Raw genomic sequence first — 17,787 nt, forward strand, 5'->3', positions numbered from 1 at the left:
TTTAGGGTTAGGGATTTAAGATTTTAGGGTTTAAGGGTTATGTTTTATGATTTATGGTTTAGGGTTTAAGGTTTAGATTAATTAGTGTTTTTAATTTATATATTAAATAATTTCTTATATACTTGTGAAAGAGATAATATTAATTTTAATATATTAAAATTATAATTATAGTTTAAATTATTTAAGAGATAATCGATAAACTTTATCTATATTAAATGGTTTAGGATTTAAGGTTTACTTGAGATTTGTTAAATGATGAAATTTTATACAATCAATTAATGCTTTTATATTTAAAATATTTAATCTCAACCATTTGATATATTTAAATATTAGATTTAAAAAATATTGATAAAAAAAGAGCAATGATTGATATGGATAGGTAACTATCTATTTTAGATAGGACCAAATTATAACAAATAAAAATAAAATATAAAAATAAAAATGAAATACAAAAACTAAAAATTATAATTTTATCTAATTCTTTTAAATATTACTTAAAATTTAAATAATTATTTATTTGAAATTTATATGAAAAATACAATAATTCAATATAAAAATTGAAAAAAAATGGAGCATTAGCGGCGTTTATAGAAAAAACGCCGCAAAAGGTAAGCAATCAAAAAGTTGAGCAATAGTGGCGTTTTTTGTTCAAGCGCCGCTAAAAGTCGAGTAATAGTAGTGTTTTTTACAAAGGCCACGAATATGTTTTTTGCGAAACGTCATTTTGTAGTTATATTTTTTTATCCCAAAATTTCAAATGATATCCCACCTGAAATCTTTTTCTTTTTTCCCCATTTTATTTTTCCCAAACCATTTCTCCCTTACCCGATTCCCTTTATTTTTTGCCGCCAATTTCTTCAAATAGACAGCCCTCTGCATCTCCGTTGGTCCCGCCCATTTTCGCAGCCTCGACTTCGGTGAACGAAACGACTACCTCAAAGGCGTCGTCACCGATGTTATCCACGACCCAGGCCGCGGTGCGCCCTAAGCTCGCGTCGTGTTCCGTCACCCATTCCGTTACAAGAAGCAGAAGGAACTGTTCGTCGCCGCTGAGGGTATGTACTCCGGACAGTTCGTGTAGTGTGGTAAGAAGGCCACCCTTATGGTCGGAAATGTGTTGCCTCTTAGATCTATCCCCGAAGGAGCTGTTGTTTGCAACGTCGAACAACACGTTGGTGATCGTGGGGTTTTCGCTAGGCTTCTGGTGATTATGCCATTGTTATTAGTCACAACCCTGATAATGACACTACCAGATCTCTAATTTCATACTCTTGTTTTAATTTTAATTTTGATTTCGATTTATTTGCTTTAATTATATGCCTTGTTTATACAAAGTTTGGATTCAAGTATAAATTATTGAGGCTTAAGAGGAAAAATCTGACATAATTTTTGTCATGAATGAATGAATTAATGCATTGTTTATTTATTTCTGGATCACTGCATCATTTTCATATGATTTTGTTCTTTTTAACCTTTTCGACAAACATCAAAACAGTTGGTTTTAATAGTCTTCAAACTGAATTATTGTATCAAAACAAATCTGGATTATGGAGCATAGTTGAATCATCCTTAGCATTTCCAAATTTTTTTATCAATGGTAATAATAAGATGCATAAGATTATGGAGCATCCTCCCTCTCTATGGTACTGCCTTATATCGTGCAGCTTGAGCTACATCCACAGTGCCATTTTGATTTCTGTTGAAGGAAAGATTAAAAGTACTTATGTATGGTTTGTGTTGATTCAGAAATGCATGTACATGGGTATTACTTATGTCTTTGTCTATTTGTAATAATTCAATACCAGTAAAGAAATATGCTTATTAAGCATTAGATATGATATTGGGTTTACAATTGTGTTCCTAAAAACATCACAAATATTATTGAAAATCACCGCATTTTCTAGAACACTTTTAAATGTGTTCCTTGCACATTCCTGCCCTACACCATCAAAACTAGCTGGTTGGAGTTATAAATTTACTAATATTATATCATAAACATCTGAGCCTATTTCAAATATACATTAGAAATAAATCATTAAATTTTCATTTCTGAAAATATACAAGTATAGTTACTTCTTATAATTAAAAGAAAAAGTAATTGAACTCCATACAAAAAAACTTGAGAACATGAAATTAAGATAAAGAGTATGAGACTTTAGGGTCTGTTTCAAATAACAAAAATAGACTTTAGGGTCTATTTGTATTTTTAATATCGACTTTATAATATTCGAGCACACAGTCTAAATAACTTGTAGCCTTGATTATATAAACTTGTATAATTTTAATTTAGAGAATGACTTAGTTTATGTTATTCCCTCTCACAAAACATAAATTAAGTAAAAAATAATATAAAATTTATAATATATAGCTTTTATAGAAATGTTTTATAAATTTTCTAAAACTTTCGTAGCACTTCTTATAAATAACATAATTTTTTGCCATAATTTTCTTATGAGTAAGTATATTATTTTGTCTTATGTGTCAAAAAGGTTTTTTGCCATAACTCTTTTACATATTTATTTTAATTCAACCCCAAAGGCTCATTCAAGGCTGTTGATGAGGCTCAAGCAGGTTTTAATACTCTCAAAATTCATTCAAACACAGGATCGATGGCATAATTTGACTCTTTCTTTATGGTTTTCTGAATTCAGAGGGAGATGATTTATTGTTTAATTGTTGAACTTTCATATATGGTGCAGATTTTGATGGCGTCAAAATTGCAGCAGTTGCAATACTGGTCTCTGGTAAAGATGAGTTTCATTTGCATGCTAATAGGAAGGTTTTGTAGGCCATTTTAATTAACACCATCATTTTTCTTCTAATTAACACCATAGTTTAGCTTCGCATTTTGCATTCTAGATCTCATTATATATGTTATTTATCTCCAGTTTATAGTTTGGTTGGGGTGGCTTTTCTTTTCCATACTTTTCTCACCTTTTCTTACAGATTCCTGGAAAACAAAGAAATTAAGAATAGTTAAACAGTAAAGCAAAATACACCCCCCTTTTTTTTTCATTTTGGGGTCATCGTCATGGATGTTTCTATGAAGAGAAGAACTCTGCTTAAGGTCATTGTTCTAGGTGACAGTGGGTATGTTTTATTTTATTTGTGCAGTCTTGATTTGTTTGTAATTGTCGTATCCTTAATTCCTTTTGATATTTTATTTAAGCTTCCTTTATTTGCCTTCTTTTATCATTTTTTTCATGTTGTTTTTAGCTTTGAAGATTAATTAGCTAAGAATTTGAAACTATTGAGCTTCGTTAAGCTGAGATTAGTTCATCAGGTAGCAGTTAGTTGCTACTTTTGCTAACTCTTTTGCTAACTGTTTTTTGCTTACTGAAGCAAAGAGAAGAAGTGTGTATGGAAAATATTTTTATTGCTAGCTTTTTACTTCAGCATGAGTTTATGACTATGTTCATTTTATGTTATATATTAAAGCTATTTGTTTTTTTTAATTGATATGATTTTTCTATTATTATTATTATGATAAAAAATCGAGGATTTTAGTAAGAAAACATAAAAAAAGCCTCAACCAAATGAAATGCGTATTGATGGGGTTTGTTATTTTTTTTATTAAATATGGTTGGCTTCCTTTTGCTTTAATGGAAGCAAGGAAATCCTAAAGTTGATGATGGATTCAAGGTTCCAAAAGAAAAAATCACCTGCATTAGGGCATCTGTTGATGTGGATGAGGAGTATAAATCTCCTGGAGTTGAAGAAACTAGGAGTACTGTTACAAATGGCAGCCGAAGCCACACTAACAGACGCTATCGTGATAAGACAACTAATTTAACAACTAATTCTGGTAAGCTTTTTATCTTTATTTTGTCTTTAATAAGATTTTTGATGAGGAAGGCAACACACAGGCTCCACTTGCTATGTTGGCTGACAAGACGAGCGGCGATATACTGCTTGACCAAGGTATACGTTATCCCTTCTGTTGGTTTATGTTGCTGTGATTTTTTATTTTTCTTGAAATACCTGAGTCTGGCACCCATGTTTGAATCATGTTTGGACATGATGGGTATAGAGTTATGACCCGCAGTTTTCTAGCAGCCAAACAGAAAATAATATTTTATTTTCCTGTAGACAATGATTGGAGTTGGGAAGATAAAGCAATACTCAAACATCCTTGAGAAGCCATTCAGCAAGGGCAAACAAGAGGTTCCTTCACTCTCTCTTGATATCTCTTCCTCTTATGTTATGCTGAAATGCATCAGAAAATGATAAAGTTTAAACTAGAGACTTGCTTTTTCTTTTCCCTTATTTTATTTAAACTGTAAATTGTATTCTTAGCAAGCAACTTTGAGTTTGATTGTTTCAATAATTCACCTTTTTCTTTTTGTTGCAATATTTGACATCTATTGAGTTTGTTTCCTTTAAATTTTATTTTCTCATTGAATTATTTGATTTATCCATTAAATTAGTAGAGAAATTATGATCAAATGAGGCAAATTAGTCTCAAAATAAGAATAAAATAAATCCGTAGAGATCTTCTTACTTTAGAAAATAGAAAAGGTGTTTACATAAACCAAAACTAATCAAATTAATAGTAGCTTTTATTGGGGATTTGTTTTAAATCAATTTGGAGTCAAAATTTGAACTATTTAATGTTGTGCTTCCATTTCAAGTTAGCTTGAGTGCCTTTGCATTTTTGTTCTCTGAGCTTGTTCAGTACAATCAAACTCAGGTTAACAACATTGCTGAATTAGAAAGAAGGTACTTTTTCTTAATGTTTTATAGTTGAATCTCATTATTGCTGACTGATCTTGAGATCTGATTATTTCACATTAAAGCTAATATTAGGATTTGGGATGATGCTTAGTTCGGTAAATGGCTCTTCTATTGTCAATGAATCTAATATCTTTCATGGAAAATGGATCGAGCAGGAGGATGCGAGGTATCTTTGTTGGGGCTCGAGTTCTTGAACTTTTATCTTTGTTGGGGTTTATCGATCATTTGGTTTTGCATCCTTTAGATATTGAAGGTGTAGTAGAGGATTCAATCTCTTCAAGCTGGAAAAGCCAAGGCTTAGCACTTCTTCAAGTGGAGTGTTATTTAATGTTGCATTCCACGGTCGTTTATCTTAGTCGGAACTTGAATTTGGTGTTATTGAAACAGGGTTTTGTAGCTACCTTGTGTACTAGCTTCTTTAACCATAATTGTTAATTATTACGTGTTTTATAGCTTCTTTTATATTTGACCGAGTTAATATAGATCGGATGAGTGTGAGGTAGATTGCTCATTTATTTAAACATAATATTTTAATTCTAAATTTAAATTCATTAATTTTTATATTTAGCTTTAAAGTTAAAATTTTAATAGAAAATTTAATTTAATTAATATTTTATCCTTAAAAGTATATAGTTTAAAGTTTAAATTTCAAAAATAAAACATAATATAATATTTTTCATAAAAATAAATATTATTTAATTATTTTTTTAAAAGTCATGTTTTTAGCGGCGTTTGTGAAAAGTGCCGCTAAAAGTCATTTTTATAGCGGCGTTTGTAATAGAAGCATTTTTTGCGGTGTTAGTGAAAGCGTCGCAAATACTTTTAGCGGCGCTTTCTTAAAAAAAACGCCGCTAAAAGCCTATTTTGGTGTAGTGATATCAAAACATAAATGAATTATACAAACATTGTTGAGTCGAGAGTTGCGGTTTGGATGTTGTTCACTCCTCGACTGTAACAACCCATACCCGACCTGATGGCCAGGTTCGAGCTATAGGATGCTACAACCGTTGTTGGAGCAACTATGATCAATTATACACAATAAAACTATTTACACATGCAGATAAGTATGTTACATATTTTTAATATGCTACATAATAATTTATGGGTCTAATATAAACTTACGAAAACTCTTTTATTAACTCAAGGTCAATTAAGGACTTAATTGAAAAGTTTTCAAAAATTGCAAGTTGACATCGCGACATTATGATTTTCACGTCACGACTTCACCAACTTCTGAGTTACGTCACGACTTCAAAAATCTCGACGTCTCGACGCCACTCACAGTCGATCTTGTTGGATTTGGTGCCCTAAGTGTAGTATATTCGTTTGTAAACTTATAATTTTTTTAACATATTAGTTAATAAAATAATTCATGGATTAAATTAAAATAATTTATATAATGTCCTCATACGGGTTTTGCATGAAAAGAAAAATAGAAGCAAATGTTGGCTCACTGGTTGTCTAATGTTTAAAATATTACTAAGCGATATTAAATGGTTGAACCGTAATACGGAAAGACAACTTATATTAGTAGACGAACATAAACATGTCCTTAGTCTAATAAGAAATGAGCAAACCGATTGAAAGAATAATATGTCGTCTATCAAGTCCAATTGGAGAGATGCGTTGCTTGGGCATCGGAACAGATGACTCTCAGAAGATAGAGACATAGATGTGACTGATTGGACATGAAAACTGAGTCGATTTGTCAGATTTTTAGCAATAAAACTTTTACCAAAATCACACCTATGTTTTTGGCTAAATGGATCCTGGTCGTTCTCGACTTTCAACAGAATGGCCTTCTCTGCTATTCTCATACCATGAACTGCTTCAAATCTGGGCTCGAACGAATTCGAATGTCGCCTTCTCCACCGTTTCTTTCGTGCATTCTTGGCTTGGTCCCTCTTAACATACTTACTCTCAGAGCAAGACTCGAAATAAGTACAAACACTTTGTAAGTTCACGCAAACTTAGTGAGCTTTTAGCATAAAATACCTTGGAACATTTCTAGTTGAATTCCTCATCTTGCAAATTCTGGATCACATCTCTGTCTTTCGTGGCTACTTTCATAATATCTAATGCAGACTTATACGCCAGCTACCATACTTAACATACCAACTCTTACTTCACTTCTTGGCTAACTCTAGATCTTACCAGACTATACATATATTATTCCTTCTTAATACAAAAAAAGGTATCTCCTAGAAGAATATCTATACAGAACCTGTCATTGGTGAAATCCCTTTCAAATAAATATAAAATATTTTTCTCTAGAATGGGTACTCACAAACACTTCTCTTGATGGATAGAAAAACTAACGGATCTCTTAAGTTGAACTCCATATTGATCTTAATTTTGGTGGATTCTCATACTGGTTCTGGTAGTTATCAAATTACCAATTAGATCATATCTTGAATCAACTCCAAATCACAACTTTTGTTTATAATGAAACGTTACAAATCAGTAGAAGAATCCTAACGACTACGTTACATAACTCGAGAATGCACAACTTGACAAATGACTTAGATTTTGGCTTGCCTCTGAACGAGACATGAAAACCATTCAGATATGGAAGATACCATATAACTCAAATTTCATTCCTACATAATCAAATTCGATTTCGAATTCACTATGTCGAATTCGAATGATACAAGAAAAGTATGAACTACATCTATCTATAGGTTTGTAAAACCATATTCTAATCAAAGTCTAATAGAAATAATACAGTAAGGTTAAAACACCTTATTCTAATCAATATCAAATAGAGAAAGTAAAATTTTATACGGATTCCACTTATGAAGTTTGTATTCTTTTAATAGGAATTTGGGTCACACAACTCTAGCAGACATAATGTCTAGAACTATCTATATCCCTTCCCCAACCCATAAATAAGAGAATAATGCGCTTCAACGCACTCGAACCCTAACGTAAGCAGAAGGTTACAACTACTTATGTTCTATCACGGAGAAAAGTATTTAGTTAATAAAGTTGGAAAAAAGGGAACCAATCAAGCGATAAGTAGAGTTTGTTGGAAGCATGAACGACTCTTCCTTTTTCTTGGAGCATATAAAGCACAAGGTTGCAATATACAATTTTGAAATTATGAAGAGTATAATAACCTACGATACATTTTAACCTTTAAATAATTTTGTTGCTTTTACATTATACCTAATTTTAAAAAGTGAGTTGTGTTTGTTATGATTATTTAACAGGCAAAAATATAATGTGAAATTTTGATACACAACTGATCAGCCTATTATTTGCTAAAATTGTTACCTCTTTAGTAAGGATGTATTTCTCTGACTTTCTCTCGAAATTAGCTGTAAGTTGCTTGATATGGGTATGTATTCAGCATAAAGCGTATTTAATTCGTTTGAACGTATCTCGTTTTAATAATGCTCTTCAATGACTTGTAGATATTCTTGACACTAGAAAATGTAAAAATCATGACTTTGCACCAAATAGGCAATAGAATAAAATGCTACACAATTTTCCTTGAAGGCCTTGTTGTCATATGTGCTTTAGGTGATGTATCTTATATGTGCTTTAGGTGATGTATACTTATTGTATAAACAACTTGAATCTAAAGTGCAAAAAACTTAGTGTCATTAAAATATAAAGGAGTTATTTCTTCTTCTTTTTTTTGAACATGTCAGATACAAATTATCGATGTAATAAGCACATACGAAATTATGCATAATTTTTTAAGAACCAAACTATATTCCAACTTAACTTATACATAGATCTACTTGTAAGTACATCATTTAAAAATGTGACATAAAATATTTATTTTATATGCATCATTTAAAGTTAGAATATACAAAAAAATATTAATTTTAAAACAATCATAAAAGCTTAAATAAAAATCTTTAATAGTAAACACGCAGAAAGAAAGAAGAAAAGTCTCTTTCCTTTGTTTTCCTTTTCCTTTTTGACTTATTCCTTCATTTTGTTTTCTTCCATCTTCGAAGGAGTAAAAAGTACAGTGCCTAACATGTGTATCTTTTTTTTTCATTTTTTAGATTTTTATGAATTTTTAATTATTTATTTCATTATTGTTGGTTCAACTGTTGAACTGAGCAAATTGGTTGAACCGAGAATTGGTATTTTGACCTGTTCAACCATCGGTCTCATTTACTAAATGTGAAACACTGAGATTATACCACATCAGCACCTAAAAGTTTATATAATTTTTAAAATTTTCAAGTGATGTTGTGGAACAATCTCAGAATGTCATATCATCAAACTTTTATATTATTCATGTTCAAGGACCAAATTCAATTTAATTGTTAAGCTTAAGTCCCAAAAAAATACAAATACCAAAGTGAACATAATTACTAAGTTCAAGAGTCAAAAATTATATTATCCATAAAAAAATAAAAAAGCAAAACACACATGTTATAGGCAATCAGAGTGAGCCTAAAATATTTATCCAACGGTTTTTTTAGTGCTTTCAAGATGGGAAAACAAAAAGAAATGACGGAAAAGTAAATAAATAAAAGAAAAGAAAGGAAATAAATTTTTGTTTTGTTTTTATTTTTATTTTTACGTTTATTATTAAGATTATTATAAGTTTTAAAAACTTTTAGCCATTTTTTTATTCTTAGAGGGTAATTTTGGTATCTAAATTTGAAGTGGAGTAGTGACTTTTTACAATGCATATAAAGTTTTTACAATTCTAATTATGTTAAAGTCCAATGACACTAACTAGCCAAAGTTTTCATGATTCAATTTAGAAAAAAATAAAAAATTACAAAATTCACCCAAAGCATACTTTGGGTCTTCTATTTTGCCACCATGGACTTCTACTATGGTACTGGTTCATGTTGTCGTCTTCACCGTCTTTCCGCCACCATTTCTGTGTCGTCGCCACCGTCGGCCATTGTAGGGCCGCCACCAAACTGCCGTCTACCGTCGATTTCTTTTGCTATCCCTTACCTTCGAACATCACTGTCAGACCACTAACAACCTCATGTTGTCGAATAATCATCGATCTATTGCCAGTTTGGCTGGGTCGGGTTTGCATCGTCTCAATTGGCTTGGATGCATTTCATGTAACACCCTGAATAATTTATTTCTATTTTTGTGGATTTTGTCATAAAATATGTATATGCTTTAGTGGTTAAGTGATTTGAGTGTGTGTTTGAGGTCTTGAGTTCAAGTCTCACTTTTGAGCAATATGTTATTTTTTGTCATAGCCTTATCCTTTTCAGGTGGGCTTATGGTATATTCTTGGTAAATTCATATTAGAATGAGCCTGCTAGTTCAAGTGGTAAGGTGTTAGCTTGCCTTAGGGTTTTGTGTTCGAATCCTCGTGTGGGCGTCAATGATAATTTTTTCCTTAGTTATGTGATAGAGGTTCGGTCAAAGTGGAATTCTGAAGAAGTTAAGAGTTAGTGGGTCAGTTAGTTAGGGGGATAATAGGGGGTTGAGCTATTGTGGATTCTTAATTTTATTTTATTTTTCTCTACTCAAAACTTTTTTGACGTTAGTCTCTTCTCCCTCTTCCTTTCTTGCATTTTCTTTTGTTTGTTCCCCTGCTCAGTTCATTATGTATTCATTCGTATCTTTACTTCTGGAATTTCGCTACTCCTTGTGTGGTTAAGGTAAGAGGGGTTTCATTTTTGTAGTTTTAGCATAATGCTATAATCAGAGATCTAATACTGTTGCTGTGTAGGAGAAGACTGTGTAGGAGAAGGTTATGTACAACGAGTTTTGCTCTAACTGCCTAAACGGTGTTAGCGAATGTTTTCGTCAGCGATAAGTTAGGTGCATTGTTGAATTTCTGTTGATGTATTCGTAAATTAAATTGCTAAAATGGTGTTTGGTATGCTATTTTAGGGTTTCAAAGGTCTCAATATTGCTGTAGTGTCAAAAACGAACCAGGTGTATAACAAAAACATGGAAAGTCGAAGTTCAGCAAAAGTTGAAAATGGTCTGTTGACGCCACACGAGCGTGTGCCCGACCATGTACGACACACGACTGTGTGACAGGCGAGTGTTGGCCGTGTGGGTCACATGGGTTAGGCCGATTTAGGCATATGGGCTACACGGGCGTATGGGCTATGGGCCAAGCTGTGTGGGCCCTACAAGCATGTGGACCCAAAATTCTTAAATTTTTCCTAGGATTACACGTGTCATTCTGATTGACTCTGGACCCAAACCCTAACGCATGAGAACTATTAATCTGATTGATTGATTAAGTATAAGAAAACCGATATGTATGTCTGATTGATTTGCACAAATATGTATGATATATGTATACAAGCATGTAAATTATGTTATTTCTGTATATCTGTATTGTGTATCTATATATGGGGTGGGATTTGTATATGTGGAGAAAGTGTTCTGTGAGGCGACATATCATCGATATATTAGTAGCTTGTCTTCATACTACTATGATAAGTGTTGTATAGACACTATATGGTGTGTAGGGATGGGTGAGTGTTTTATACCTCACAAGGTGTGTTGGGATGGATGAATACAGTATGTAGAGGATGGGGGTAGGACTATATATATCTGCATGTTCTGAAAATCTGATTCTGAAATTATCTGACTTTGTAAGGGACTTATGGCCGCTTCTATTCTGAAATACTGGAAATCTAAATCTTGTGCATGGTATATTTCTGTGAGTTACACACTGAGTTTATAAAACTCACATCTGTTTATCTGTTCTGTACAGGTAATCCTCAGACATAGGCGGGCTAGTACGACGGAGACTCAGCAGTGACCACTAGTATATAAACTATCTTTTAATTATCGATTATATATTTTTAATTCTAATTTTTCTTAAGAGTTTTGTAAATTTTGGACTCTCTGGGATTTTGGACTATTTGTTTTAAATTTTTGGTTTTGGATGCATTTATGATTTCTAAATTGCGATAATTGACAAAAACCCAATTTTACGCAAACAAATATTTTCTAAAAGCACAAATTGGGTTTTCAAAAAATAACAGCTTTTAAGATTTCCACTGCAAATTATGTTTTGGTGAATGAACAAACTAACGACGGTTTCAATAATAAATATGAAAGTGAATATGTTTTGCAAAAATTCAGACTCTTTTTAACAAGTAACTATACAAAAATTCGGACTCTTTTAACAAGTAACTATACAAGGTTTTTATCAAGGTAAGATCAACTTCAAAACCCTTCATCGTAACACCTCCAGAATTGGCCATAACATCCAGACCAGATTTAAGGTATTACATTTAGTGGTTTAGAGCCACGTTCCAAAACTTAGGCTGTGAATTTTGGGTTCCAAAATTGTATTTGAAAAAGGGCTAGTTTGTAAACAAAATTTATTTATTTTCAAGAAAAATATGTAGGCGCGGGCTATGTAAATTCTCGTAAGCGTGAGTTCATGAATCTCACGCGTGGCGATAGGACTGTGGCTGAATATGAGGCCGAATTTCTAAGACTGAGCCGCTATGCTCGAGGCATGGTGGCATCTGAGGATGAGAAGGGTGTGCGTTTCGGGGATGGTTTGAGGGACAGTCTGAGTGTTTTGATAGCTTCGCAGAGGGAGTGAGAGCTCGCCATTTTGGTGGACAAGGCAAATATTGCCAAGGAGGTTAAGCGCGTTGAGTGCTAGAATAGAAATCATGAGAGATGCAAGAATAAGAGGGATACAGAGCCCTCTAGTTCTGCTCAGAGGCTTAAAAAATGAGCCAAACCTGATGGGCCTGCTAGAGTGGGAGTTACAAGTGCTCATATTGGGGTTCAGCTATGTGGTGATTGTGGTAGACGCTATCCGGGAGAGTGTTAGAAGAGACTAGGAGAATGTTTGTGTTGTGGGTCGATGAATCATCGGATTAGAGAGTGCCCATAGCATTTTGATCAGATGCAAGCTCCGGGTTAAGGTTTTCTTCAACCTTAGAGGGCAGTACAACAGCCTTATAGGGGTTGTTGTCCGACCAAGGGTGGTAATGGTTTGGGCAGAACACAAAGAGCACCGGGCAGAGGTGCTAATCAAACTGAGATGATGCAAGCTGCATTGGTTTATGCTGCTCAACGCTGTGAGGATAGAGACGCCCCTAATGTGATTATGTGTACGTTCTTTATTTTTGATGCCCCTTATACTACTTTGATAAACATAGGGTCAACGCACTCGTACGTAGTTAGTTCTATTCTTGAAAACTTGGGGATTGTGGTATAAAGTGTTTCGGGTGAGATTTTGGTACTGGGTCAATCGATTCGAGTAAACAGAATGTATAGGAATGTACTGTTAGAAATACAAAGGGTTGTGTTTCTGGCAAATCTGATGGAGCTATCGTTTGGAGAGTTTGACTTGATTTTGCATATAGACTAATTAGTAGAACACCGAGTCAGTTTGGATTGTGCGACTAAAAGCGTTATTTTGAGAACTGAGGATAATGTGGAGGTGGTTGTGATCGGCGAGTGTCAGGATCATTTATCCAATGTGATCTCCACTCTTGTAGCTGAAAAAATGGTTTGAAAAGAGTGTGAAGCATATCTGGCCTTCGTAAGTGCTTCTGTTTCTGAAGACTCTTTTTTTAGGAACATCATCACAATGAGGGAATTTCTGGATGTATTTTCTGATGAATTACCGGCTTTACCTCTAAATCGGGAAGTTGAGTTCGGCATTAAGCTTCTATTGGGTACAGCATTGGTGTTCATCGCTCCTTATCGTATGGAATCAAAAGAGCTTACGGAGTTTAAGACTCAGTTTCAAGAGCTTTTAGATCGTGGATTCATCTGTCCTAATGTGTCTTTAAAGGGGAATTAGTTTTGTTCGTAAAGAAAAAAGACGGTACCATGAAGATTTGTATCGATTACCAATAGTTAAATAAGCTGACTATGAAGAATAAGTACCCACTTCCGAGGATCGACGATTTGTTTGATCAGTTTCGTGGGGCTTCAGTATTCTTGAAGATAAATCTCCACTCTGGGTATCATCAGTTTAGGGTTAAGGAGGTTGATATTCATAAGATGAATTTTAAGACTTGTTATGGGCACTAATAGTTTCTAGTTATGCCCTTTGGTTTGATGAATACTGGATAATTTATAGATCTGATGAATCGGGTTTTTTAGTCGTATCTGGATCAGTTCGTCGTAGTTTTTATCGATGATATTCTGGTGTACTCTAAGACCGAGAATTAGCATGATGAGCATCTTAGAGTAGTGCTTCAAATACTCTGAGAGAAACAGCTCTACACTAAGTTGAGTAAATGCGAATTCTAGTTACGGGAAGTAACATTTCTAGGGCACATGGTTTTTGCTGAGGGGATCCTAGTTGATCTTAGAAAGATTGAGGTTGTGCTTGATTGGAAATAGCCTAAGAATGTTTCTAAGATCTGTAGTTTTCTGGGTCTTGCTGGTTATTATTGGCGGTTTGTTAAGGTGTTCTCGTTGATTATAGCTTCTCTAACTAAGCTTCTACGTAAGAATGTTCTTTTTTTTTGGACTGATGCACAACAATCGAGCTTTGAAAAGCTCAAGTCTGTTCTAACTCAGGCTTCTGTTCTAACATAGCTTGAATCTGGTAAAGAGTTTGTGGTTTACAGTGATGTGTGGCATGTCAGTTTGGGATGTGTATTAGTGCAAGATGGTAAGGTTGTGGCTTACGTGTCCCGACAGCTTAAGTTACACGAGGGAAATTATCCGACACATGAGCTCGAGTTAGTTGTCGTGGTGTTTGCTTTAAAGATCTGGAGGCATTATTTGTATAGTGAGAGGTGTATCATCTACACCGATCACAAGAGCCTCAAGTGCCTCATTGCTCAAAAGGAGTTGAATATTAGGCAATGTAGATGGATAGAGCTGCTAAAGAATTATAACTCTACGATAAAGTATCATCTTAGTAAGGCCAATGTGGTAGTTGATGCTCTCAGTCGTAGAGCGATGTCTGATCTGAGGGTGATGTTTTCTCGTCTTATTTTGTTGGATGATGGAAGTCTGCTAGTCGAGTTGCAAGTTAAGCCGACTTAGATTGATCAGATTCTGAATAAGCAGTTAAGGGGTGATTCTTTAGTTCTGCGTGTCCATTATGTTAAGAGTGGCAGTACGTCTAATTTTAGGCTGAATAGTGATGGGGTTTTGTGTTTCTGAGGACATGTTTGTATACTGAATGACTCTGATTTGAGACAGTTGATTCTGAGGGAAGCGCATAGTAGCCCTTATACTATGCATCTTGGTGGAAATAAGATGTATCTAGATATCTGTGAACTGTATTAGTGGTCGAGTTCGAAACAAGAGGTAACAGATTTAATTTCTTGCCGTCTAACGTGCCAACAAGTTAAGGTTAAGCACCAATTGCCTTCAGGCTTGCTCCAACCATTAAGATTCCCTAATGGAAATAGAAACGTGTGACGATTGATTTCGTTAGTGGGTTACTTGTAACACCTACTAGGAAAGATTCTATATGGGTCATCGTAAATCATTTGACGAAGTCTACTCATTTCATTCCGGTTCAGATAGAAAATTCTCTGCAGAAGTTGGTGAAACTCTACATTTTTGAAATTGTAAGACTTTACAGGATTTCGAGTTCGATAATCTCTAATAGGGATCTTCGTTTTACTTCTCGATTTTAGAAGAAACTTCATGAAGCTCTGGGTTCGAGATTGGACTTCAGTACTGTGTTCCATCCTCAGATCGATGTTGAATCTAAGAAGGTTATTCAGATATTGGAGGATATGTTTTAGAGTTGTGTTATTGGTTTCTGAGGGAGTTGGGAGGATTTTCTGTCTTTACCTGAGTTTGCCTACAACAACAAATTTCAGTTTAGCATCCAAATGGCACCTTACGTGGCTCTGTATGATCGTAGGTGTCGTACTCCACTATGTTGGAATGAGTTAGGTGAACGACAGATTTTGGGTCCTGAGTTGGTTCAGAGACTGAGGATAAAGTCAGATTAATTTGAGATTGTCTTAAAGCGGTTTTTGATAGACAGAAGTCCTATGTGGATTTGAAAAGGAGGGATATCGAGTACTCTGTGAGTGACTTTGTCTTTCTAAATGTATCTCTATGGAAGAAAGTTTTGCACTTCGGATGTAAGCACAAGTTAAGCCCAAGGTTTATTGGGACGTATCGGATTCTGAAGTGTGTGGGACTAGTTGTTTATTAGTTAGAGTTACCACCGGAGTTAGACCATATCCATGATGTGTTTCACGTCTCTATGTTGAAGCGGTATCGATTTGATCTATCTCACGTTCTATCTGTTGAGAAGATCGAGGTTAGATCGGATTTGACTTTTTAAGAAGAACCGGTTCAGATTTTAGATCAAGATGTAAAGATTTTGAGAAGGAGGTCTATTCCGTTAGTTAAGGTTCTGTGGCAGAATCATGGCACTGAAGAAGCCACGTGGGAACCTGAAGACTCGATGCTTCAACAGTATCCTCGTCTGTTCGAATTAGGTATATTTCAAGGCTGAAATTTCTTTCAGGGGGTAAAGTTGTAATGCCCTGAATAATTTATTTTTATTTTTGTGGATTTTGTCATAAAATATGTATCTGCTTCAGTGGTTAAGTGATTTGGGTACGTGTTTGAGGTCTTGGGTTTCAAGTCTTACTTTTAACAATATGTTATGTTTGGGCTTAGCCTTATCCCTTTAAGGTGGTCTTATCTTATGTTCTTGGTAAATTCATATCAGAATGAGTTTGCTGGTTCAAGTGGTAAGGTGTTAGCTTGCCTTAGGGTCTCGTGTTTGAATCCCTATATGGGCGTGGATGATAATTTTTGCCTCAGTTATGTTATAGAGGTTCAGTAAAAGTGGAATTCTGAAGAAGTTGAGAGTTACTGGGTCGATTAGTTAGGGGGATAATAAGGGGTTGAGATATTGTGGGATTCTTAATTTTAATTTTTGATTTTATTTTATTTTTCTCTACTCAAAAATTTTTTGATGCTTACGTTTTCTTTTTTACATTTTCTTTTGTTCGTTCCCCTGCTTGGTTCATTATTCATTCAGTCGTATCTTTGCTTTTGGAATTTCGGTGCTCCTCGTGTGGTTAAGGTAAGAGGGGTTTCGTTTGTTGTTGTTTTTTACTTCTGTAAAGTCATTTCGTTCCTTTCGTTTTAGCGTAATGGTATAGTCGGGGATCTAATTTTTCTGCGACCGTTGCTGTATAGGAGAAGGCTGTGTACAGTGAGTGTCGCTCTAACTGCCTAAACGGTGTTAGTGAATGTTTTCGTCGGCAGTAAGTTTGGTGCATTATCGGATTTTTGTTGATGAATTCATAAATTAAATTGCTAAAATGGTGTTTGGTATGCTATTTTAGGGTTTCGAAGGTCTTGAGATTATTGTAGCATCGAAAACGAACCAAGTGTGTAACGAGAACATGAAAAATCAAAGTTCAGAAAAAGCTAAAAAAGTGGCCTGTCGGCGCCACACGGGCATGTGCCCGGCCATGTGACGGGGGAGTGTGTGGTAGTGTGGGTCATACGGGCTAGGCCAATTTGGGTGTGTGAGCCCACACGGGCATGTGGACCCATAATTCTAAAATTTTCCCTAGGGTTGCACGTGTCGTTCCAATCGACTGTGGGATTTCTGTGGGGTTTGTAAGGGTTGAGAACTATTAATCTGATTGACTAATGGAGTATAGGAAAATCGATATGTATGTCTGATTTATTTGCACAAGTATGTATGATATAAGTAAACGAGCATGTTAATTCTGCTAATTCCGTATATCTGTATTGTGTATCTGTATATGGGGTGAGATTTGTATATGTAGAGGAAGTGTTCTGTGAGGCGACATATCGCCGGTATGTTGGCAGCTTGTTTGCTTACTATTTTGATAAGTGTCGTATAGACACTATGTGGTGTGTAGGGATGGATGGGTATTTTATACCCCACACGGTGTGCTCGGATGGACGGAGATGGTGTGTACTGAATGGGGGTAGGACTCTGTATATCTATTTGTTCTGAAAATCTGATTCTGAAATTATCTAACTTCGTTAGGGACTTATGTCCGCTTCCGTTCTGAAATACTAGAAATTTGAATCTTGTACATGTATATTTCCGTGAGTTACACATTTAGTTCATAAAACTCATATCTGTTTGTCTGTTCTGTACATGTAATCCTCAGAAATAGGCGGGTT

General features: G+C 34.6%; 1 protein-coding gene and 1 long non-coding RNA gene across 2 annotated transcripts; one reads left to right on the forward strand and one right to left on the reverse strand.

The window, feature by feature from the left end:
• Positions 1–835: 835 nt before the first annotated feature.
• Positions 836–3,072, reverse strand: LOC105762032 (uncharacterized). The gene is made up of 3 exons (XM_012579954.1): positions 3,058–3,072; positions 2,945–2,950; positions 836–1,201 (listed from the first exon to the last, which is right to left on the reverse strand). Exons 1-3 carry the CDS (start codon positions 3,070–3,072, stop codon positions 836–838), a joined length of 387 nt encoding a protein of 128 aa, XP_012435408.1.
• Positions 3,073–3,518: 446 nt separating this feature from the next.
• Positions 3,519–5,196, forward strand: LOC128035635 (uncharacterized). Its single transcript, XR_008192186.1, has 2 exons — positions 3,519–3,921; positions 4,979–5,196. It is a non-coding gene; the product is annotated as an uncharacterized LOC128035635 (long non-coding RNA).
• The last annotated feature ends 12,591 nt before the right edge of the window (positions 5,197–17,787 follow it).

This window comes from Gossypium raimondii, chromosome 12 (assembly GCF_025698545.1).
Source record: "Gossypium raimondii isolate GPD5lz chromosome 12, ASM2569854v1, whole genome shotgun sequence".
NCBI classification, from domain to species: Eukaryota; Viridiplantae; Streptophyta; class Magnoliopsida; order Malvales; family Malvaceae; genus Gossypium; species Gossypium raimondii.